The sequence below is a fragment of the Trichechus manatus genome, unplaced genomic scaffold, assembly GCF_000243295.1.
Source record: "Trichechus manatus latirostris isolate Lorelei unplaced genomic scaffold, TriManLat1.0 scaffold00091, whole genome shotgun sequence".
In the NCBI taxonomy this organism is placed as follows: domain Eukaryota; kingdom Metazoa; phylum Chordata; class Mammalia; order Sirenia; family Trichechidae; genus Trichechus; species Trichechus manatus.
The window spans coordinates 8,474,598-8,501,539 of NW_004444027.1; the positions used below are offsets into that span (position 1 = coordinate 8,474,598).

At 36.7% G+C, this 26,942-nt stretch overlaps 1 protein-coding gene across 3 annotated transcripts in view; it reads right to left on the reverse strand.

Moving 5' to 3' along the window:
• PINX1 (PIN2 (TERF1) interacting telomerase inhibitor 1) overlaps positions 1 to 26,942 on the reverse strand; it is a 141,803-nt gene that overhangs the window by 103,068 nt on the left and 11,793 nt on the right. For all 3 annotated transcript variants that reach the window (XM_004382201.2, XM_023736747.1, XM_023736746.1), the window contains 2 exons: positions 26,409 to 26,501; positions 24,772 to 24,850 (listed from right to left, as the gene is read on the reverse strand). In XM_004382201.2, coding sequence (XP_004382258.1) covers positions 24,772 to 24,850; positions 26,409 to 26,501 — 172 coding nt within the window. The remainder of the gene's footprint in view (positions 1 to 24,771; positions 24,851 to 26,408; positions 26,502 to 26,942) is intronic.

A 26,942-nucleotide genomic window follows, 5' to 3' on the forward strand; every position in this document is an offset into this window, starting at 1 on the left:
AAAGCACACACCGCAAATTACCGGTTGTTTTATCTCCCGCTGGACGCTCCGTGAGGCTGCTTTCTCGTACCCCCATTTGCTGGTCTCCGATAGGAGTCCAAGATGGTGGATCCACGTTGCGTTAGCTGGTAGGGGACCTCTGCATGAATCTCTCCTCACTCTCCTTTCTCTGTCGGTCTTCTCACTCCATTTGATGCTTGGCTGAGTTCTTTATCTCTTCATTTGATGTTTTAGGGTTTCAGGATTGTTGTATTCTCTGTTTGGCTTAGTTTTTTGGATCTTTGCTGTGGAGGGATGGCGTGGTGCTTCTGCCTAGAGCGCCATTTTGCCAGAACTCTGGGAATTTTTTTCCAAGACATCTCAATAATAAATTTTTCTTCTCTTTTTGCGGTCAAATACTTCCCTTGGCACATAACATTCTCAATTTTGATGTTCCAAACACAAATTATCTAGCAAGTGATTAGCTTAGTTATTATCAATTGAGAGTTTATTAAGTACTAAGTAGCGGATTAAGAACCTTACATGCACGATCTTATTTAATTCTTAAAACTATCCTATAAGGTAGCTGCTATTTTTATTATTATTATTACTACAGATAAGGACACTGAAGCATAAACCAAAAACCAAACCTGTTGCCATCGAGTCGATTACGACTCATAGTGACCCTAACAGGACAGAGTAGAACTGCCCCATAGAGTTTCCAAGGAGCGCCTGGTGGATTTGAACTGCCAACCTGTTGGTTAGCAGCCATAGCTCTTACCCACTACACCACCAGGGTTTCCCACTGAAGCACAGAGGCATTAAATAAAGGCACATCTAGTAGATGGCTATGATGGCATTCAAATCCAGGCAGACATGATTCACGTGTCCGCATTCTTATCTACTACACTGTGTGTGTCCCCAGCAGAGTTGCTCTTAAACTTGAGAGTATATAAGAATCACCTGGGCAGCTCCTCTGGCTTGGGAGTACACAACCATTCCAAGATCCCCAACATGGCCAGTTCCTAAGGGAATCAGTTTCTATCTACTTTTCCATATGCAAAACTAATGAGTTTGAATGGATGCCTCAATCTGGTTCTCCTTTCACAAATGTCCTCTTCCCACTTTACAAAAGAAAGATCCAAGTCTCTTCTTACCATGGATCAATAAAGACAAGCCAAAATACTGCGCCAGAGAAGCATCCTTTAATCAAAGCGTCTAAACCAGTCCATTCTACATTACTAAGAAACGCATTTCCGAAAAGATTTTACTGTTTTATTTAATAATTAAATATCAAAAGTTATGATAGGGTGATCAATTAAAAAAACTTTTAAGACTAAAAATATATTAACATAAAATTATATGGGGTATGTGAAATGGAAATACTATTCTGGTAGAAAAAAGAACAATAAAATATAACATTTCTGACTATTGAAGGACTTGTTCATGTATTTTCGAATAGATGACAATGGGTATTAAACTGCTATGGTATGTATTGCTCACTGGACATATTTAGGACTGATATATTTATTTTTCAAATGCCACTTATTGTTCACTGGATACATTTCAAAGTGGTATAATGGTTTTATTTTAAAATACCAATATTTTCAAATAGACCAGAAATTATATTCTTTGCAATTAGTTAAACCTATAATAAAAAAAATTATAGATGTGTATATACATACATGAGACAGACTACACTGTTTTTCAAAATTCTCTTAGGGGATATGTTAGCATAAAAGTTTAAAGATCCAAGCCCTAAACCATACTTTATGGATAACAGTTTACCACCATCTCAATTTAATTCCAAAAATATTTAAAATCATGAGTGATATAATACCTGACAGAAGTAACAGGCATTTCCTAAAGCAATGAGATAAGTCCATTAAAAAGCTAAGTTAAATCTGACAGCAAGTAACTGGTTGAGACAGGGCAATTTTTCAAAATTAATTCAAAAAAGTAAATTTTTGTGTCTCACAATGGAATAAGGATTATTTCTAGAATCTTTGCAGAATACTATAAAGAGGACAGCATGAATTTGGTAAGTCATCTTAAGGAACTAAAAATATTATTATGGAAGGAAAATATGTCACAAGATTATTGTGTCATCTATGTTACAGCTTTAATACGAATAATGTATTATGTGTGATTGTGACCAAAAATTCACTTGGACAAAGATACTGTACTTCCCAAAGATGACATGATAGAAAAATAATCTGTTTGCTCTCCAGGTCCATTCCTTGGAACAGGTTTTCTCTTAGAGGCAATATTGTAAAGTCTTTTCAGTACTGGCATCGGCAGTTAAAAAGGACTGGCTTGAATTAGACTAGAGCAAGAGAAATGAGCTCTGATGGCACAGTGGTTAAGTGCTCAGTTGCTAACCAAAACATCGGTGGTTCGAAAAGATGTGGCATCCTGCTGCTGTAGATTACAGCCTTGGAAACCCTACAGGGCAGTTCTACTCTGTCCTATAGGGTTACTATGAGTCAGAATCGACTCGATGGCAACAGGTTTAAAGCTAAAGATATAAAGCAGTTTTGCTATATACATTGACTGCCAAGTGTGCTAATGGCGCCCTCTTGTGGTCTTGAGGTGGAAGAGTAACTCCCCAGCTTTCAAAGGATTAAAAAGACATTTCTCTACCTTATGTAGAAAGAGCCCTGCTAGCACAGTGGTTAAGTGCTCGGCTGCCAAGAAAAAGATTGGCAGTTCGAACCCACCAGCAGCTTCGTGGGAGAAAGATGTGGCAGTCTACTTGTGTAAAGATGACAGCCTTAGAAACCCTCTGGGGCTGTTCTACTCTGTGCTATGGGGTTGCTATAATTCAGAATTTGACTGCAATGGGTTTGATCTTTTTTTGGCAGAAAAGGAATAATAAAACTGTACAGATTAACTTGTGAACATCTCCAAACTCATATGCTAGCTACAATGATCAATAATGCAAACTTAGGAATACCTGATGGGAAAGAGAAAGCATAGGAATCAAATGAGATTTGGATAAAATTTCAAATAAATTCCTCATGATCCAAAGTTTTGCTATTTCCTCTCAGGAATTCAGCAACTGAAAAGACTAGGAAATCAAGTTATTTGGGTATTTGTTTAATTCTTTCTCCTGCACTAAATTTTAAGTTTCTTAAGAGGAAGGAATGAGTCTTTTGTCTCTATGAATCTGGTATATGGAACCCAGTACCTAGTAATCAATATTATATTTTGTTGCACAAATGAATGATTTCATGAAGACTTGGCAAAAAGCCACTGTTAATGGTTCATTGTCATTCTCAAAATGCAATACAGACAGACATAAAATAGACAGCAAGGAATTAGGATGGGAAATGGCAATTTCCTGCTAGAAACCTTAACTAGAAAGTTATCAGTTTTCCTGCCAGACTAATAATTAGGATAACCGAAAATCTGTAGCAGAGCAAAGCTAAATCTGATAAATCTACTTAAGAGTTCAGAGAAAATGATGAAGAAATATTTTTCTGAATCCTAGTGCTAAAACAAACAAAAACAACAAACACAAAACATTAGGTAGGAACTGCTAAAGACTGAAGGTTAACAAGGATATTTTCAGCACATAGATATTTCATTCACTCAGTAAAAATGTGTTGATCACCTATCATGATCCAGGCATTGTTCTAGGTGCTTGAGAAACATCAGTGAATAAAATTAAAAAAAAAAATCATCTTCATGCAAATTTCATTCTAGTAGGAGGAGACAGACATCAAACAATAAACATAATAAATAAGTAAATAATATAGTATGTTAGAAAGTAAAAAGTATTACAAAAAAACAAGGACATAATTGGGGACAGATAATAAAAGTTTTCTTTAAAACTAGTTTTATTTTTTATCAAAAAATAAAACACGAAAAGTCTTAAAATACATAATGCCACAAGGATGCTAAGACAATTTATTGGGGGAGAAAACAGTGTCTTCAACAAATGATGCTGGGACAACTGAAGATCATAGGCAAAAGAATGAAGCTGGACCCTTACACTACATATGAAAATTAACTCAAAATGGATCAATGACCTAAATTTAAGACCTAAACTATACAACTCTTAGAAGAAAACATGCAGCAAATCTTTGTTACCCTGGAATAACAATGGTTTCTTAGAAATGACATCAAAGCACAGCAACAAAAGAAAAAAAGATAAATTGGGTTTCATCTAAATTAAAACTTTTGAGTATCAAAGAACATCATCAAGAAAGTGAAAGGACAACCCACAGAATGGGAGAAAATATTTGTAAATCATGTATCTGATAAGGGACTTGTATCCAGAATATATAAAGAACTCTTACAACTCAACAATAAAAAGACACTCCAATTTTAAAAATGGGCAAAGGATCTGAATAGACATTTCTCCAAAGACTATATGCAAATGGACAATTAAAAAAAAACAAAAACAAAAACCAAACCCGTTGTCATCAAGTCAATTCCAACTCATAGAGACCCTGTAGGACAGAGTAGAACTACCCCATAGGGTTTCCAAGGATCAGCTGGTGAATTTGAACTGCTGACCTTTTGGTTAGTGGCTGAGCTAAATGGACGATGAGTGCATGAAAAGATGTTCAACATTGTTAGTCATTAGGGAAATGCAAACCACAATGAGATACCACTTCACACTCACTAGGAGGGCTATAATCAAAAAGATAGATAATAACAAGTGTTGGCAAGAATGCTGAGAAATCAAAACCCTCATAAACTGCTGGTGGAAACATAAAATGGTGTAGCTGCTTGCTGCTTCGGAAAACAGTCTGGCAGTTCCTCAAAAGGTTAAACATAGAGCTAGCTACCGTATCACCCAGTGCAGTGCAGTGAATTACTTAATATAGCCATTCTAGCCATAGTCTTTGTAACTCTCACCAAGTGACTGGGTGGGATTATGCAAATAAGGTGGTTGGGACCACCAAGGGGATTGGATAGCCTGCTAATAACGTAAATAAAGTGCACGGCACCCTTGTGGGGGTAGGACCGTACAAATTAGGTATATAGAACCCTAATGAGGGGATTGTTCAGTTTTGCCATCTCACTAGGCTTAAAATGAGCAATCCCAGAGTCAGGAACGGAAGATCTCACCATCACCGAGAAAGAAGAGCCAAGAGTGAAGCGTGTATTTCGGACCTGGGATTCCTGTGATGAGAAACTCCTGGAGCCAGGAGACCAAGAGAGAGAGTTATAATACCGAAGATGGCAAGAAGCAGAAGAGAAATGGCAGTAGCAGAGGCAGGAGACAGCATGGTGGGCTATCCAGCCCATGGAGTGAGAAAGCTGAGTGCCTTCGGGCAGGAGGCTTGCTGGCAGAGTAGGATACCTCTGGGCACATGGAGGAGCTAGGTTTGCCAACCCATGGAGCTAGAGCTCAGCACTGGTGGAGTGGGGTGCCTCTGGGTACTAATCAGCAGAGCTAAAAGAGCTTTGTAACACTTGCCAGAGCAGGGAAGAGGCCAGGCCGAGGGGCCGAGGGCCAGAGAGAGACATGCCTGAGAGCACAGCTAAGAAAAGGCTGTCCTCATGGAAGAACTGTATCCTGAGCATTCCTGAACCTGAATTGTAACCTGTTATTTCCCTAATAAACCTTATAATCGTGAGTATTGTGAGTTCTGTGTGGTCATTGCAATGAAGTATTACTAAACTCAGCAGAGAAGCAGAGTGCTATGGGAGGGATGGTTGGTGTCTGAATTGGTAAGAAGATTGGGAGGGTGGAGCCTGCCTAACTTCTGCCTCATATGAATCAGCCTTGGGCTGTTGATCTTGATTCTCCTTCCTCCTGGTGAAGTTAAAGAAGGTCAGATGCCCCTGCCATGCCATTTTTACACCCAGTAATTCCACTCGAGGTATATACCCAAGAAATATGAAAATATATGCCCACACAAAAACTTGTATGCAAATGTTCATAGTAGCATTATTCATAACAATCAATAAGTGGAAACAATCCAAATGTCCACTCGCTAATGAATGGTTAAAATGTGATGTATACCTACAATGGAATATTAGTTGACAATAAAAAGGAATGAGTTATTGACACGTGTGACAACATTGAACCTTGAAACATTATGGTAAGTGAAGATATCAAAAAGATACCACATATTATATTACTCCATTTATATGAAATGTTTGATAGGTAATTTTTTTATTGTAGAAATATCATTTGCCAATTCAATATTTTTAAAGTGTACAATTTAGTGATATCACATTAATCATGTTGTTCAACCACCACCCATAATCATTGCCAAATTTCCCATCACCATAAAGTCTCACTGCTTTCTAAACAATGGCTCTGCCTCTTCCTCTCCCTCCCCCTCTCAGTAACCACTAAGAAACTTTGGTCTCTATACATTTGCCTGTTCTTGTCTTTGTATATGAGGTCATACAATATTTGTCCCTTTCTGATTGACTTATTTCATTTAGCATAATGTCTTCAAGCTCCATCTATGTTGTAGCATATATCAGGACTTAATTTCCCTTATGGCTGACTAGTATTCCCTTGAATGGATGTATCACATTTTGGCTTATCCATTCATCCACCGATGGGCATTTAGGCTATTTCCACCTTTTGGCTATTGTGAATAGTGCTGCAATGAACACTGGTGTACAGGTTTCTGTTTGCATTGTTGCTTTCAAGTCCCTTGGGTATATACCTAGGAGTAGAATTGCTCAGTCATGAGCCCTGGTGGTAGAGTGTTAAAGGCTAAAGCTGCTAACCAAAAGGTAGGCAGTTCAAATCCACCAGCCACTCCTTGGAAACCCTATGGGGCAGTTCTACTCTGTCTTATAGGGTCGCTGTAAGTCAGAATTGACTTGATGGCAATGGGTCAGATTTCTTTTGGTTTATAGTAGTTCTATGTTTAACTTTCTGAGGAACTGCCAAACTGTTTTCCACAATGGCTGTACCATTTTGCTTCCCCGCCAGCAACGGAAAAAGGTTTCAATTTCCCCACATCCTTGCCAATAATTGTTATTTTCCAGTTTTTGTTTTTTTTTATCTTAGCCATCCCAGTGGGAGTGAAGTGGCACCTCATTGCAGTTTTGATTTGCATCTCCCTGATGCCTGATTATGCTGAGCATCTTTTATGTGCTTATTCGTCATTTGTATATTCTCTTTGGTGAAATTTTTATTGTTGTAGAAACATATATAACATTTATTTTTTGATTTGGTTGTTAGTCTTTTTGTGGCTAAGTTGTAGAAGTTTTATATATATTTTGGATATTAGAGCCTTATCAGAAATATGGTTCTCAAAAATTTTTTCCAACCTCTAAGTTTTCTTTTCATTTTTTTGATAAAGTCCTTTGGTGAACAAAAGTACTTGATTTTTATGAGGTCCCATTTATCTATTTTATCTTTGTGGTTCGTGCTTTTGTTATCATATTTGATAATCCATCATTAATTTTATGGTTTTAGTTTTTACATTTAGGTCCTTGATTCATTTTAAATTGGTTTTTATGTATGGCGTGAAGCACGGATCCTGATTCATTCTTCTGCATGTGGAATTCCAACTTTCCCAGCACCATTTATTGAAGAGACTCTTCTTTCCCCATTGAATGGTCTTAGCACTCTTTCCAAAAATCAGTTGGCCATAGATGTATGGGTTCATTTCTGGACTCTTAACTCTATTCCATTGGTCTATGTGTCTGTTATTATACCAGTACTAGGCTGTTTTGATTACTGTTGCTGTGTAAGTATATTTTGAAATCAGGAAGTGTGCATTATACTTTGTTCTTCTTCAAAACTGCTTTGGCTATTTGGGGCCTCTTGCATTCCATAAGGTCCCTGGGTGGTGCTAGCAGTTTGCACTCAACTACTAACCTGAAGGTTGGTGGTTCAAACCCACCCAGTGGCACAGCAGAAGAAAGGCCTGGCTATCTGCTTCCATAAAGATTACAGCCAAGAAAACCCTATGGAGCAGTTCTACTCTGCAGCACATGGGTCACTATGAGTCAGAATCAATTCCACAGCAATGGGTCTGGTTTTTGGTGTGTCATTCCATATAGGACTGAAGATTGGTTTTTTCCATTTCTGTAAAGAAGGCTGTTGGAATTTTGATTGGGATTGCGTTGAATCAGTAGATCACTTTGGGTAGTATTGACATCTTAATATTAAGTCAACCAGTCCATGAACGTGGTATGTATTTTCATTTATTTAGGTCTTCTTTAATCTCTTTCAGCAGTGTTCTATAATTTTCATTGCATAAGTCTTTCACACCCCTGGTTAAATTTATTCTTAGGTATTTTATTCCCTTAGATGCTATTGTAAATGGAAATGTTTTCCTAATTTCCTTTTCAGATTTCTCATTGCTGGTGTATAGAAACCCAACTGATTTTTGCATGCTGACCTTGTATCTTGCAACTTTGCTAAATTCTTCTATTAGCTCTAGAAGCTTTCTTGTGTATTTTTTGGGATTTTCTATATATAGGATCATGTCATCTTTGAATAAAGATAATTTTACTTCTGCTTTTCCAATTTGGATACCTTTTATTTCCTTTTCTTGCCTCATTGCTTTGGCTAGGACTTCCAGTACAATACTGAATAGGAGAGGTGAAAGCAGGCATCCTTGTTTGGTTCTCGACCTCAATCTTTCTGAATTGAGTATAATGTTAGCTGTTGGTTTTTCATAAATGCCTTTAGTCATACTGAGGAACTTCCCTTCTCAGAATAGGCATATCTTTAGAGACATAAAATAGATTAGTGGCTGCCTACAAGCTAGAAGGTTTGGAGGGTTATAGGTGATGACTGCTAATGGGTATGGGGATTTTTAAGGGGTGATGAAAAGACTCTAAAATTCATTGTGGTGACAACTCCTGAATATATGAAAAAACATTGAATTGTATACTATAAATGGGTAAATTGTATGGTATATGAATTATATCTCAATAAAGCTGTTAAAAAAAAAAATACAGCATGCCCCTGCCCCAACCCTCCCCAGACTCTTCGCTAGTTCTTCTAGGTTTTACTTCCATATTTTTAAATAATATACTTATGCTATTTCTTAATTTATCAATTTTAGATTGACTTCCAAAAACGGAATTGAGGAATAGGATGCAATTTTAAATTGGGAGAAGTGTGGACTTTATTCAGAAGATGAACTGAAAATATCTGGGGAAGAATATTCCACAGAAAGAGAGAGAGAGAGAGAGAAGGTAGTGCAAAAACTCCAAGGCAGGAGCATGTTTGAGGTATTCAAGAAACAGCAAAGGGGTCATTGTGGATAGAATGGAATGGGCAAGGAGAGATGTAGGAGATGAAGTCAGAAAGGTAAAGAGTATCCATATTGTATAAGGCCTCAAGTCCATTGAAGAGACTTTGACTTTTATTCTGAGTAAAAAGGAAGAACCAGTGGAAGGTTCTGAACAGAGGAGCAGCACAGACTGACTTAAATTTTAAAAGAATCACTCACTCTGGCTATTATACTGAGAACATACTAAAGAAGTCTGTGGACAGATAGAGAAAGATCAGTTTATAGAGCATGGTTCACAGCCAGGTGCGATTTTGCTCAGGAGACATTTGGCAATGTCTGGTGATATTTTGGACTGTCACAACTCAGAGGAAAGGGTACTTGGTGGCATCTAGTGAGTAGAGGTCAGAGATGCTACTAATAATTCTAAAATGCACAGGACATTGCCCCACAACAAAGAATTATCCAGCCCAAACTGTCAGTAATGCCAAGGCTGAGAGACCCTGGTTTAGAGGCTATCGCAGTAATCCAGATAATAAATAATTATGGCTCAGATGATTATGATAAGAGTGCAAGTGACATGAAGAAGTCAAGAGTCTGGATGTATTTTTAAGGGAGAACCAACAACATTTCTAGTGGACACAGGTTTTTCGTTTGAACAACGTAAAGAATGGAATTGGAACATGGCGCTATAGACAGAAGCACCATGGCATCCCTCCACAGCAAAGACACGAAAAACTAAGTAAAATAGAGACAAATGTCAGTCCTGGAACCCTAAGTGTCAAATGAAGAGATAAAGAACTTAACTAAGCAATGAATGGAATAAGAAACTGACAGAGAACAGAGAATGAGGAGAGTTAAGACTGGAGGTCCCCTATCAGCTAATGCAGCATGGATCCACCATCATGAACTCCTGCTGGAGCTCGGCAGACGGGGAGTATGAGAAAGCAGATTCAAGGAGCTCCCAGCAGGAGACAGAGCCCCAGTAACCAGTGATACATGCTTTCCCACCCCCACCCTGTATCCCCCTGCTCAGCCTTCACTGCTTACTGGCAGACTGTTCCGAGGCTTCCCAGCAGGCCAATTCACTGCTTCCCAGTAGGCCAATCCACAGCTTCCCAGCGGGCCAAGACCACGGCACAGATTGGCCCCGCCCACACCAGCCAGCTTCTTCACTGCCACTTCTTTGTTGCTGGTGTTACTTTCTTTGGCCTCTTTTGGTTTCTTCCCTGCCTTTCACCTCCCCCTCCATTCTCTTGAACACCTGACTCTGTGTGCCATCTTTGCTTCTTCTTGACAGGCTGTGAGATGCCGCTCGGCTGGGGAACTGTTTCCCTGGTCCACACTGCCATGCTGGCAGAATCCCTGAGTTGTTTTTATTTTTATCTTTTTAAAATCTGTTTGTTTTGTCTTTCTTTTTTCCTTTTTATTTTTCCTCAATTTTTCAGTTTCTTATTTCTATTTACCTTCTTTTCCTGTCTTCTGAATACCAGGTGCTGTGTATCATCTCCACCCCTTCTAGCCAGGCTGTATTGCACGGCTTAGGAGCTGCCTCCCCAGTCTGCGCAGCCGAGCCAGTGGGATCCTTGGGAGCATTTTTCTTTTTTTAATTTTTATTTCTTTTTAATTTTTATTTTTCTTCATTTTTCAGTTCCTCGTTTCTCCACTCCAATGTTAGGCTGCTCATACGTTTTTTTCGACTCCTGTTTCTCTCTCCTCTCTATATTCTTTCCCGTACACAACCTAGCTCCACACATCAGAACTTCCCCCTTCCCCTTCCTCCTGCTTATCTGCACTGTGTGCTGAACATTTCACTCCTGAGTAGCACAGGCATGGCCTACCACAACCTGCCCTGCACTGACCCCTGGCTCACCTTGTTGGACCCAGTACCTGACACAAGCAACCCATCCCAGCCCCTCCCCTTCAGCTGGACCAGCCCTGCTGCGCCATAGCTGAGTCACTGGCCTGGCCAACTGGACAAGGTGGTGAAAAATATCATGTCCACAGATGAACAAACAATAAAGAATGTACAGGCTGCCTGCTCAGACATAACCAAATAAAACAAAAAAGGAGGACAAAACAAACAAATCTATAATCAATAAACGAAGAAAATAACTACTGAATGTCCCAAAGACAGCAGACAATATCAAAACATACAAAAAACCAGGACAGGATGGTTCCAGTAGGTGTCCAAAATAAAACAACACATGACTTTCAGAAGAAGAAAAGGCACTAGAACTACCAGACAGGGAATTGAAATCTCTAATATTCAGAGCTATCCAAGAGTTGAAGGAAAAAGCAGAAAAAAAGGAAGGAAAAGGCAGACAAATTCATGGAAAATACAGACAAAAAAATTCAAGAATTCAGGAAAATAATACAGGAACAAAATGCCAAAATAAATTCACAACTAGAAATCACACAAAAACAACAATTAGAAATCCAAAAGATAAACCACAAGATTTCAGAAATGGACAGTGTCATGGAAGGGCTAAGGAACAGGTTTGAAGCAATGGAAGACAGGATGAGCAAAACTGAAGACAAATACTTGGATAAAACCTGGAGAAAAAATCAGAAAAAAGAATAGAGAAACCCTGAGAATTATGTGGGATACGATCAAAAGCAAAAATCTGTGAGCGATTGGAGTTCCAAAACAGGGGGAGAAAACAGAAAACACAGAGAGGATCATTGAAGAATTGCTGACAGAAAACGTCCCCAATATCACGAAAGATGAAAAGTTGACCATCCAAGAAGCTCAATGAACCCCAATAGAATAGACCTCAAAAGAAAATCACCAAGGAATATCAAATCACTCTCACTAAAATCAAAGAAAAAAGATCCTGAGAGCAGCTCAAGAAAAACAAAAAGGCACATAGAGAGGGGAAACAATAAGACTAAGCTCTGATTACTTGGCAGAAACAATGTAGGCAAGAAGGCAATGTGATGACATATATAAAACACTGAAAGAAAAAAATTACCAAACAAGAATAAAATATCCAGCAAAACTCATGTTCAAATATGATGGTGAAATTAGGATGTTTCCAGATAAACAGAAATTAATGGAATATGTAAAAACCAAAACAAACTTAAAAGAATTATTAAAGGGAGTCCTTTAATCTAGGACGCAAGATTGCACCAGCCAGATACCAACCTAGGAAATGAACTCTCAAGGACTATTGAGAACCTAAAGATTTAAAACAGGGAACCAGAGAGGTTAATCTATAAATGACAACGTCAGAACAATAAAAGAGGGAATAAAAGGTGTAGGTATAGAACTTTCTAATGGAAAAGAAGGCAAGGTGCTAACAAGTACTAATAGACCAGTTCAAACCTAGGAAGATAAGGGTAAATTTCAAGGTAACCACAAAGAAAGTTAACAAACCTATTCATCAAAATAAACAAGAAAAACAAAGTCGCAGTAAAAACAAAATCTCCAAAAACAAAAGTAATGAAAAAGATCCAGAAACAAAAGGAATTCAGCACAGGAGAGTAAGAGGAACAAAGAAATCATCAGCAACACAAAAAAAAGCACTACTAAATGACAGCAATAAACTCACACCTGTCAACAATTACACTGAACATAAACGGCCTAAATGCACCCATAAGGAGACAAAGAGTGACAGAATGGATAAAAAAACAAGATCTATCAATATGTTGTCTACAAGTAACACACCTTAGAAACAAAGACATAAATTTATTAAAAATTAAAGGATGGAAAAAAAAATCAAGCAAATGCAGACATCAAAAAAGAGCAGGGGTGGCAATACCAATCTTAGATAAAATAGACTTTAAAATAAAATCCACTATAAAAGACAAAGAAGGGCACTATATCACGATTAAAAGGATGATCCATCATTAAGATATAACCATAATAAATATCTACGCACCCAATGTCAAACCTCCAAAATACATAAAACAAACATTAACAGCACTGACAAGAGAAATTAACAGTTCCACTATAACAGTAGGAGACTTCAACACACCACTCTCAGTAAAGGACAGAACATCTAGAAAGAAACTCAACAAAGATACAGAAGATCTAAAGGTCAAAATCAACCAACTTGTCTTCATAGACATATACAGAACACTCCACCCAACAGCTGAAAAGTACACATTCTTTTCCAATGCACATGGAACATTTTCCAGAAGAGACCACATCTTAGGCCACAAAGCAGCCCTCAACAAAATCCAAAACACTGAGATACAAAGTACCTTCTGTGATCACAAACGCCATCAAAGTAGAAATTAACAACAGGAAGAGCAAGGAAAAAAAATCAGTTACGTGGAAATTGAATAACTCCTTGCTTACAAACCACTGTGTAATAGAAGAAATCAGAGATGGAATCAAAAAATTCCTAGAATCAAATGAGAATGAAAACACATCATACCAAAACCTTCAGGACACAGCAAAGGCAGTGTTCAGAGGTTAATTTATAGCAATAGATGCACACATCAAAAGAGAAGAAAGGGACAAAATCAAAACGTTAGCTATACAACTCAAAGAAATAAGAAGAAAACAGCAAAAGAAGCCTACAGCCACCAGAAGAAAGGAAGTAATAAAGAACAGAGCAGAAATAAATGAAATAGAGAATAGAAAAATAGAATCAACAAAATCAAAAGCTGGTTCTTTGAAATAATCAACAAAATCAACAAACCACTAGCCAAATTGACAAAAGAAAAACAGGAGAAGGCACAAATAACCCAAATAAGAAATGAAATGGGGGACATTACAACAGACCAAAATGAAATAAAAAACATCATAACAGATTATTATGAAAAACTATACTGCAACAAATTTGAAAATCTAGAGAAAATGGACAAATTTCTAGAAACACACTACCTACCCAAACTATCACAAATTGATGTTGAAAATCTGAACAGACTCATACCAAGAGAAGAGATTAAAAAGGTAACAGAAAAAAACTCTGAACAAAATAAAAAACCCTGGCCCAGATGGCTTCACTGGAGAATTTTACCAAATATTCAGAGAAGAGCTTATACCAGTACTACTCAAACTATTTCAGAACACAGCAAAGGAAGTGATACTTCCAAATTCATTCTATGAAGCCAGCAAAACCTTGATACCAAAACCAGGCAGAGACACTACAAGAAAAGAAAATTACAGACCACTATCTCTCATGAATATAGATGCAGAAATTCTCAACAAAATTCTAGCCAAAAGAATTCAGTATCATATCAAAAAAATAATATACCACGACCAAGTAGGATTCATACCAGGCATGCAAGGATGGTTCAACATTAGAAAATCAATCAATGTAATCCACCACATAAATAAAACAAAAGAATCACATGATCATCTCAATCGACACAGAAGAGGCATTCGACAAAGTCCAACACCCATTCCTGATAAAAATCTCAATAAAGTACGTATAGAAGGGAAATTCTTCAACATAATAAAGGGCATCTATACAAAACCAATAGCCTACATCATTCTTAATGGAGAAAGGCTTAAAATATTCCCCTTGAGAACAGGAACAAGACAAGGATGTCCTTTATCACCACTCATATTTAACATTGTGCTGGAAGTCCTAGCTACAGCAATAATGCAAGAAAAAGAAATAAAGGGCACTCAAATCGGTAATGAAGAAGTAAAACTGTATCTATTTGCAGATGATATGATACTATATATAGAAAACCAAAAAGACTTCATGATAAAACTACTGGAACTAATAGAAAGATTCAACACAGTAGCAGGATATAAGATAACCATACAAAAATCCATTGGATTCCTATACACCAATAAAGAGAACAATGAAAAGGAAATCAGGAAAACAATACCATTTATAATAGTCTCTACAAAAATAAAATACTTAGGAATAAATCTAACCACGGATGTAAAAGATCTATACAAAGAAAACTACAAAACACTACTGCAAGAAACCCAAAGGGATCTGCATAAATGGAAAAACATACCATGCTCATGGATAGGCAGACTCAACATTGTGAAAATGATAATTCTACCCAAAACAATCTACAAATACAACGCAATCCCAATGCAAATACCAATAACATTCTTTAGAGAGATGGAAAAAACAATTATTAATTTTATACAGAAAGGGAAGGGGCCCTCGGATAAGTAAAGCACTATTGAAGAAGAAGAATAAAGTAGAAGTACTCGCACTACCTGACCTCAGAACGAACTATACAGCTACGGTAGTCAAAACAGCCTGGTACTGGTACAATGACACATATATTGACCAATGGAACAGAATTGAGAACCCAAATGTAAATCCATCCACCTACGGTCACCTGATCTTCAACAAAGGTCCAAAGTCCATCAAATGGGGAAAAGACGGTCTTTTTAACAAATGATGCTGACAAAACTGGATATCCGTCTGCAAAAAAATGAAACAGGACTCATACCTCACACCATACAAAAAAACTAAGTCAAAATGGATCAAAAACCTAAATATAACACCAAAAGCTATAAAGATTATAGAAGAAAAAATAAGATCAATGCTAGAGATTGTAATACATGGCATTAACAGGATACAAACCATAACTAACAATGCACAAACACTAGAAGAGAAACCAGATAACTGGGAGCTCCTAAAAATCAAACATTTATGCTCATCAAAAGACTTCACCAGAAGAGTAAAAAGAGAACCTAGAGACTGGGAAAAATTTTGGTTATTACAAATCCAACAAAGGTCTAATCTCTAAAATCTACAGGAAAATCCAACCCTCTACAACAAAAAGACAAATCATCCAATTAAAAATTGGGCAAAGGAAATGAACAGACACTTCACCAAAGAAGACATTCAAGCTGCTAACAGACACCTGAGGAAATGCCTGCAATCACTAGCCATTAGAGAAAGGCAAATCAAAGCCACAATGAGATACCATCTCACCCTGGCATTACTGGCACGAATCAAAAAAACAGAAAATAGCAAATGTTGGAGAGGCTATGGGGAGATTAGAACTCTTATGCACTGCTGGTGGAAATGCAAAATGGTACAACCATTTTGGAAGATGATATAGTGCTTCCTTAGAAAGCTAGAAATAAAAATACCACAGGATCCAGCAATCCCACTCCTAGAAATATATCCTAGAGAAATAAGAGCCATCATACGAATAGACATATGCACACCCACGTTCATTGCAGCATTGTTCACAATAGCAAAAAGATGGAAACAACCTAATTGTCCATAAACAGACGAACGGATAAACAAACTGTGGTAATACACACGATGGAATACTACACAACGATACAGAACAATGATGAATCTGCAAAACATCGCACAACATGGATGAATCTGGAGGGCATTATGCTGAGTGAAATAAGTCAATCACAAAAGGACAAATATTGTATGAGACCTCTACTATAAAAATTCATGAAAAGGTTTACACACAAAAAGAAACAATCTTTGATGGTTATAAAGGAGGGGAGGGCTGGGGGTGGAAAAACACTAAATAGATAATAGATAAATGGTAACTTTGGTGAAGGGTAAGACAGTACACAATACTGGGGAAGCCAGCACAACTTGTTCAGGGTAAGGTCACAGAAGCTCCCTGGACAAATCCAAACTCCATGAAGACCGAATTACTGCGCTGAGGGCTGTGGGGACCATAGTCTCCAGAACATCTAGCTCAATTGGTATAACACAGTTAATAAAGAAAATGTTCTACATTCTACTTTGGCGAGTAGCATCTGGGGTCTTGAAAGACTGTGAGCAGCCACCCAAGATACTCCATTGGTCTCACGCCTTCAAGAGCAAGGGAAAATGAAAACTAAAGACACAAGGGAAAGATTAGTCCAAAGGACTAATAGACCATAACTACCATGGCCTCCACCAGACCTAGTCCAGTACAACTAGATGATGCCCAGCTACCACCACTGACTGCTCTAACAGGGATCACAACAGAGGGTCCTGGACTGAGCTGGTAAAAAATGTAGAACAAAATTCTAACTCAAAAAAAGACCAGACTTACTGGCCTGACAGAGACTGGAGAAACCCCAACAGTATGGCCCCTGGACACCCGTTTAGCTCAGTAACGAAGTCACTCCTGAGGTTCACCTTTTAGCCAAGGATTAGACAGGCCCATAGGACAAAACGAGACTAAAGGGGCACCCCAGTCCAGGGGCAAGGACTAGAAGGCAGGAGGGGACAGGAAAGCTGGTAATAGGGAACCCAAGGTCGAGAAGGGAGAGGATTGACATGTCATGGGGATGTTAACCAGTGTCATCAAACAGTGTGAACTAACTGTTTAATGAGAAGCTAGTTTGTTCTGTAAACCTTCACCTAAAGTACAATTTTAAAAAAAAGAAAGAATGGAATTGACATCATCTATAAGGGGGAGAGTTGATTAAACAAGTTGCAAAGTGTGTGGGTAAAACAGTTTGTAGGGTGGAGACTGAGGGACAGTAGGCAGAATTAGACCTCACTTTGGACATGTTAAAAATGAGAAGGTTATGACACATCCCATGAAGATACTGAGAAGGCAGTTCAATACAAGTCTGGAGTTTAGGAGAGAGGGTGAAGCAGGAGATAAAAATCTGGAAATTGTCAGTGTACATCCAGCCATGAGACTGGATAATATCAATAAGAGAATTAGTGTAGATGACAGATGAGGTGAGGGCCAAGGACTGAACTGAAAGGCCCCTGACATTACAACACTGGGAATGAGGGGAATCAACAACAGAGACTGAGGAGTAGCGGCCAGCAAGGCAGGAAAGAAACCAGGAGATTGTCGTGTCCAGGAAGCAGGTGAATAAAGTGATTCAAGAAGGAATGAACATCTGTTTTGTATGCTACTGACAGTCAAGTAAGGTGAGGAATAAAAAATGACCACTAGATTCAGCAATGTGGGCACCACTGTTAACCTTGGCAGGAGCAGCTGCTGTGAAGTGGTAAAGGCAAAAACCTGTCAGAATAGGGTTTAAAAGAGCATGGGGGAGGATTCTATTTCTGCCTATGAAAGAGTAACTGCCAACAACATATCCTTCTACCATAAACAATGAGAAAACAAAAGATATGACACAACTGTTACAGTCCAGTGGACAAAAGGCAGCACAGGACTGTGATCCCTGAGAGACAGGACACAAATGACATAAGCCCTATGACCCCAGCTTTCCGTTGAGAGGCAATTTCTGGACCATGACACATGGAAGGGAGCTCAAACAGAGCCTGGCAGTCTCACTGAGTTAAGGAAACAGCAACTGGATTTGGGAAGGCTGAGGTGTCTATAGTTTGCAGAGCAAAGTACCAGAGTGGGGGAGGTATGCAGACAAAGAGCTTCAGCAATTTCCAAGTGTCTAGCGGAATACGAAGCTGTGTATGCATAGGGTGAAATTCCACAAGGCTGGTCAGTTAAAGAACAACTGCTGGGGAAAGAACAATTACAGGGTAGCTGTAAAGCAAGCAAGTCCCAAAACTCACATATGGCTTAAATCACCTATTAAAAGAAAAAAAAATTAATTTGGATCACAAAGCAAGACCCAGTTATATGCTATATACAAGAGATACACCTAGAAGACAACCATTCAAAAAGGCCTGAGATAAAAGAATAGGTAAACAGGTGTCAGGCAAACAGAAACAATATGAAAGTAGCCATAGCACCTGATATCAAAGTAGAATTCAAGCCAAAAAATACAGAACGTAACAAAGAAGCAAGTTTTTCAACGGTTAAAGCCACATTCACAATGAAGATATGACAATTCTGAATAGCTATGCATCAGATAACATAGCAATCACTTCTATTGAAGCAAAAAAATACAGGAGATGCAAAGAGATATAATACACACTAATAATAAGAGACTTTAACAATATTTCCTTTTACTGCCTCTGTATTTTGAGTCATAGAAAGACTCTCCCTGTAATGAGATAAAAGAGAAATTTGCACATTTTCTTTCTAGAATTTTGTATGGTTTTATTTTTTACACTAAGATCCCTGATCCATTTAGAGTTTATTTTTTGTGTATGGTGTAAAGTTGGATCTAATTTTATCTTTATTCCAAATGGCTATTCAGGATCATAAAGATGAACACTCAATAACATGACGATGTCAGTTCTCCATAAATTAATAAATTTAATGCAATTCCAATAAAACATGAACAAGCTTTTTTATAGAGCAAGAAGAGTTGATACTAACATTCATAAGGAAAAAGAAACACGTGAGAAAAAACAGGAAAACACTGAAAAAGAAAAGCTACAAGGGGAGACTAACCCTACTGGGCATTCAATAAACTATAAAGCCTCTATAATTAAAAAAGTTTGGTACTGACACATGAATAGATAAGCACACCAGTGGAATGGTGTGGGGATATATGCCATTTAAACATGGCTGCACTACTGACAACTGCAGCCCCCACAGGCCTCTATGCTGCACAGCATGTTGAGACTTGTCCCCAACATGTTGAGACTTGTCTCCAACATGTTGAGACTTGTCACGATTTGTTTTCCCAAACCTATTGTCCCTTCACTGATTGGCTTGTTTACCTGAATTCCTTCTCCCTTGCCTGCACCCAAGCCCACTGTTCTGTTAATTGCTTTATTGCTTGCTGTATTGACTATAAAACAAACTCCTGGGACTGAGGCGGGGATCGACTCCTCAGAGTGACCCTCCTGGCCCCACTTCTCTGTAAGAGTTGTGAAGTTGGTTACTGTCTTCGCCATCCTGATTACCGTCGCCGCTGCGACAGAATGGAATAGAAAGTTCAGAAGACCCAAGTACACATAGCAACTTTGTACATGATAAAGGTGTTATCTCAAATCACTGGGGAAAAGACAGATTTTCCTTTGATTTGAGAGGACATATCTGGAATAGTATAGAGTACATAAGTATGTAAATGATGTTGTAAACAATAGGATTTCAATTCCTCACGCTTTCCTTGTTTTTGATGACCTTCACAATTTTGAAGAGCAGTGGTCAAGTTTATTGTAGGATGCCCCTCATATGGGTTTGTCTGGTGTTTTTCTCATGATTAGACTAAGGTTATGGGGTTTGGGGAGGAAAAACACAGAGGTAAAGTGCCATTCTTATCACAACACATCAAGGGTACATACTATCAACATGACTTATCACTAACAATGTTAAGTTTGATCACCTGGCTGAAGTAGTAGTTGTCAGGTTTTTCCACTGTAAAGCTACTCTTTTTCCCCCCTTTCCATATTGTTCTCTTTGGAAGGAAGAAAGATGGAGTTTTTGACAAATGCTGCTAGTACAACTGAGTAGCCAAATGGAAAAAGATAAAATTAGCTCTAATCTCATACTATACAAAAAAATAATTTCCAAACGGATCACATTTCTTAGTGTAAAAAATTAAACCATACAAAATACTAGAAGAAAATATATGAATTTCTCTTTTAACATAGTATAGGGAAAATCTTTCTGTGACTCAAAATCCAGAGGCAACAAAAGAAAATATTGATAATTTGACTTTATAAAAAATGAAAACTTTTTGCATGGCAAAAAACGTGATAAAGTAAAACAATAAATGACAATCTACAACATATATAACAGACAGAGAATATCCCTCATTTGTAAAGAACTATTAAAAATCCATGTGACAAGAACAAAACATTCAATAGGAAAAAAAATTGATATTTGATTTCTAATTAAAAGGAAGAGATTGTCAGCCTGCATTAAAAAAAAAAAGCAAGACCAACTATACAAGAAATTTACTTTAAGTACAAAGACAAAGATAGGTGAAAAGTAAAAGGATGGAAAAATATGACTTGGAAATACTATAATATTAGAAAAAGTAGACTTGAGAATAGGAATATTAACAGGATAAAGAAGGACATAATGATAAAGGGGTTAATTCAATTAATAAAATATAAAAAATGTTTCTTATCATTATGAAATGTCCCTCTCACAAAACCTATGTTGAAAAAGACTGGTCTAAAGACTAGAACTGGCAAATTGATGAAAAAATTTATAAATTTGTATGGAAATGTAAAGGGCCTAGAATAGCCAAAACAATCTTAAAAAAATAATCAGAACACAGCTGGAGGACCCACTCTAACTGATTTCAAGACTTAGACTGTAAAGCTATAGTAATCAAGGTAGTTTGGTACTAGCAACATGATGGACATACAGATCAACAGAACAGAATACACAGTCCAGAGACACACATGTATACATACAGTCAACCAATTTTTTAAACTTTTTTTTTAAAAAGTCGATTGATTTTTTTTTTTTTAACAATGTGTTAAGGTATTTCAATGGGGAAAGGAAGATCTTTTCTACAACTGGAACAACTGGATATCCATGTGGAAAAAAGTCTAAATTCAACCCTTACCTCATACCGCATACAAAAATTTATTCAAAATGGGATCACAGGCCTAAATGTAAAAGCGAAAACTATAAAACTTCTAGAAGAAAATATAGGAGAAAATGTCGTAATCTTGGGCTAAGCAAAAATTCATTAGATAGAACACCAAAAGTATGAACCATAAAAGAAAAATAATTATAAATTGGACTTTGTAAAATTTGAATTCTCTGCTTTTTAAAATGGTGCTAATAAAAAAATGAAAAGGTATGTCAAGGACTGGAAGGAAATATTCACAATACATATATCTGACAAAGGATTTGTATCCAGAATACCTTTAAAAAATCTTGTAACTCGATAATAAGAAAACAACCTAAATTTTAAAAAAAAAGCAAGCAAAAAATATGGACACTTGACAGAAGAAGATGCAAGAAGCCAATAAGCACATGAAAAGATGGTCAATGTCATTAGCTTTCAGAGAAATGCAAATTAAAATCACAGTGAAGTAACACTACACACTCATTAGAATGGCTAAAATTAAAAGACCAAAAATACCAAGAATTAGTTAGGATATGGAGTACCTGGAACTCTCATACCTTGCTGTGATACAACCACTTTGGAAAATTGTTTGGCAGTTTCTTATAAATAAAATATACAATTATCATGAAACCCAGCAATTCTGCTCCTCTGTATTTACCCAAAAGAAATAAAAACTTATGTGCACACAAAGACTTACATGTAAATGTTCACAGCAGCTTTACTCACAATAGCAAAAAACTGAAAACAATCCAGTGTTCATTAGCAGGTGAATGGATAAGCAAATTCTGGTATATTCAAACAATGGAATATACTCAGCAATAAAAAGAAATTCACTCTGATAAATGCAGCAACATAGGTAAATCTCAAAACTGTGCTGAGAAAAAGAAGCCAGATGAAACTATAGAAAATATAAATTTAATCTATAGTGACAAATTAGTGGTTGTCTGGGGCCAGGTAATTGGGGGAGGGGGAACTGACTTGGGAAGTGGGCCAAAGTAATTTTTTGAAGTGATGAAAATTTCTTTATCATTACTGTTGTTGTTACAAAGGTTTATACATTTGTCAAACCTCATCAAACTGCAGATTCAAAATAGGTACACTGTATATAAATTATACCTCAAGAAAGTTTATTTAAAAAAAAAAAGAAGAAGAAGAAGAATCCAGGCAGAGTTCTTCTTCCAGTAATGGTGGACTTGCTAATTTGGACCATCTCTTTTGCTGAGAAAACAAAAAACCTAAACAAATTGTTGTTAGGGAAAACAAATTGCCAAAAGGCACTGAGGAGCTAACAAAGCAGTGAAGAATTGCAGAGCTATGATTAGGGAAGAGGAGATCCAGAGAGGTGAATGTGACACTTGGGTCTGTTTTTCCTTTTGTGTGTCTGTCAACTACAGAAGAGACAGCTGAAAGGCTGAGAAACTAAGCAGCACTTCTGAAACTCATGGAAAGTTAAAGGCTTGTTTGTTTATTTTTAAAGAGAAAATGAGAATTGAAATCGGTGAGTATGAAAAACTCAAGTTTTGCAGCAAAGGAGAGCAGAAACATCAGAAGGTGGCAAAAGGGGTCAAGAAAATGGGTTAAAATTCACTTTTAAATGATTTTATTTAAGACATAATATACATGGTACAAAATTGAAAAGGAAGAAAGGGAACGTAGTAAAAATTGAGTTTTCCTCTCATTCTAGTTCCCCAATCACCCAGCTCCCCTCCTTGGAGGTAATCACTGTTATCAGTTTCTTAAGTATTTCTCTGGAAGTATTCTATGTATATAGAATAACTATAGAGCAGATATTCCGTAGATATTCAATTTATACATCAACCTTTCACTATTGACATTTGGGCTGTCCTATACCTTGGAGGATGTTAAGCAGTACCCCTGACCTCTATCCACTAGATGCCAGTAGCAAACCCTTTCCCACCTTGAAGCTGTGACAATCAAAAATGTCTCCAGACATGGTACCTTAGATGTATTAATTTATTTAATTCTCATGAAAACCTTCTAAGGATAGTACTATTATCTTCATTTTACCCATAAGAAAACCAAGGTACAGAGAGGTTCAGTAATTTACCCAAGGTCATGTGACTCCTAATTGTCAGAATCAGGATTCAAATCCAGACAGTCTAGCTGTGGTGTTCATCTCAAAACCACTACACTTTATTACTTCTTAAATAAAAAATTACAAGTCTTATATGGTCATGTTTACATTCATACTTGCATTTCTACTGAGTTCAACTGTGATCATGAATATAAAGATGCCTTTCGTTTATAATGGGTAAGGAATGATGTCCTTGAATTTTACTACTACATATATCCTGCATTTTCTAATATTAGCCCAGTCAGTACTTTCATTATGGTTTTCTTTGCTAATAAATTACTATCCTATTACTATTCCACTATTCTTGGTGGAATGTATAAGTTGGGCAGTTTTCTTTATCCATGGGACAACTATCAGAGATATCCTAACAGTTCTAGGACCATACATATAACTTTTAGGATATTTCTAATAGGTGTCCCGTGGATAAAGAAAACTGCTCAAGTTATACATTCCACCAAGAACTCCAGGCTGATTAGGGAAAATACAAAGATAATAGCTCTAGACTTCTTTATGAATATCCAGCCAGAATTAACTGAAATTACACCCTTGAACTCTATGCAAGCACGTGAGAAAAAAATTCTCTTAAGCTCTAAAATCTTACTCAAGGCCCACAAGTTTGAGGAGAAACAGTTACACCATCTATGCCCTTAACCTCCTGAAACACTACCCTTTCTGTTAATTTACTATAAAAGGTTCAAGGTTCAGTTGTTTCATTTCCTAACACTGGGAATAAAATTTGTAGTACTGATCCCCTTGTAACAAATTTTACTGTATCTGAACAATCTATACCTCTAAAACATGAATGAGAAGATAAGAGATATCACCAGGGAGAATCAACACAGAAAAGGATTTTTTCTGTTAATCTTTCACTGTCTGGTAGTTTATGGTCTCACTTGATATTTCTTGCCTTGTATTTTAAAAACATAATTTTAGTCAAATGCAAGCATTTCTGGAAAGATCACTTTATTTGAGGTAGGAACTGAATGGATTTGTGTTGCATAACCAAAACTTGTAGTGGGAAAAGTGTTTGCTTTTATGACTAAAGGTTTATTCAATGCAAGTACCATTAAAACGTAAACAGAGATTAATATTTGTAATAGCTTCAATCAATTGACTTTCAAATATGTGATGCTTATTGTAAATAGTTGGTTTGTTTTTTTTATAGTAAATAGCGTTGATAAAAATATTTTAAATTGAAATGTTATGTCTTCTATAAACCTAATGGATAATAAAGCAAAAGTTTTGCCTACCTGTTGCTTCCTGGCCATGGCAAGTGTTCAGTTCAGCCAGAAGCTGGTTAAAATCATCTTGATGAGCAATCCAGTTGTCCTGAAAATACCAAAAATGAATTAGAGGCAATCTTCTAGTTTACCTATCTTGATTGAAATAAGATATATTTTGGAATCAAGGGAATACAGTAGCTAATGTTAAATTTTAAGAGTTTCATCAAATACATTACTTCATAAATTTGAATGGAAAAGAAATAATATAAACTTGAAATATAATTTATCCATATTAACATTAAAAAGGGGTCTCTTGGAAGCTTAACTCCTGATTTCAAATGTGAATAACCTATCAGTAGTCAACCTCTAGTCAAATGACCAACAGGTAACCTGCACACTAAATATTAAAGTAAAGCAAAATAAAATTAATATTTTTTCCCCTAAGGGAAATTATGTAATTCAAAGGACAAGAGCAGTAGGGGACTTTCGGGTCGCTGAGTCAGAATCAACTTGACAGTAATGGGCTTTGTTTATGGGTTTTTCTTTGCTCATTAGAGCTTAACATATTTTGCCTAATTGTATTTGCTTGCGATGGCCCCAATTTTATAAAACAATACTGCAGAGGAGGAAAGAGGTGAATCCAAGTTCTCTGCACCAATCAGTACCCATTTGTAAGGTGGTGAGCTAATAGGGTCATTGTAACAAAGCGAATCTGGCTTTATAAGGAGTATCTCCAAAACAACATGAATCTGTGAGAACCAGGATTTCAGTGTAGGAATTTGTCTTATGCACTTTTTCAAGAATGCTTAAGGTTAAGGCATATTGATGAGGTTACTGGGCAATGTTTCTCCTCAGAAAATGAGTATATCTGTATATCTATCTCTTATAACTACATTCAAAATCAACTTTATATAAACTCCTTCTTTAGTAACTTTAAATTTCAGCTGTTAGTCCAGAAAATTTTAGCTGTTCTAGTCCACTACTCAAAGCTATTGAACTAATCAATGTAATTCAGTTTACCTAAGGTAATTATCCAGATTTTCTACCAAATTCTGTTGGCTATAAAAATTTAAGAACAAAGCTCTCATCTTAGACACTTTCAAAAATGGAACAAAGATGCTGAAAACGGTAAGTACAGTGGCCATTGATTTTTAATTACAGCATTGTATTTTCAAAGCATAAATGTTTAAGAAGAAATTTGAATAAATTCAACTGCTATATACCAACAGTCAGAAAGAAACAATGGGATGCTACTTTCATGCACTATTTTTGAAACTAAATGTCACAATTTTTAATAATATAAGCTAATATTAGAACACAGATAAAGATAAAAAAATTTTTCTAACCTAAAATGAATATTTCTATAGAAATATATGTATATGCATATATATTTTTTTTTTTGGGGGGGGAGCAAAGTTTAGCAATAAAACTAGTTTTGATCTCTTAGGCATTAGCAAATAAAGGATCCCATAAGAACAATAAAACAAGATGAAGACATGTTACATGATGAAGAAGCAGTTTAGTTAAGGACTCTCTTGTTTTCTAAAACATAAACAATATATGCTTGAACAAGTAAAAATTAATCAATTTGATTTGATTATTATATTTACAAAACTGAAATCAATTATGCAATGAAAACATCCAGCAGACACACTGTTGCTCACTTCATTATTGACTGTAGCTCCAAATCCCAGGTGGTTATTTTTAACTTGAACTTTAACATGATCTGTGGCTCCTTGCTCTTGAGCCCCTAAACCCTGTGAATATCAAACACAGATAGAGTTAGCATTCTTATCACCGACAAAGAAAGATTACCTCTTTCTTCCTTCATCAGTTATTCAACTAATTACTAAGCATCTAGGAGTAAAGCACTATCCTAACCCTTAAGGAGGATACAATCTAATGAATTCTTACATGAGAATATGTTCTATAATACCAAGGATTCACTTCTAATAATGAATTGCAATTCTTCAATTCAAGACAAAATTTAAGGCCTATGTAAACACTAAGTAGAATATGCCTCTTTTAGATGCTCAGAAGCAAAGAGGACTGCAAGAAAACTATTAGAAGCCCATCAGAGGTATTAAGAGTCTGTGGCTCTCCACCCCTAAAAAAATAAAATACTTAGGAATAAATCTAACCAGGGATGTAAAAGACCTACACAAAGAAAACCACAAAACACTACTGCAAGAAACCCA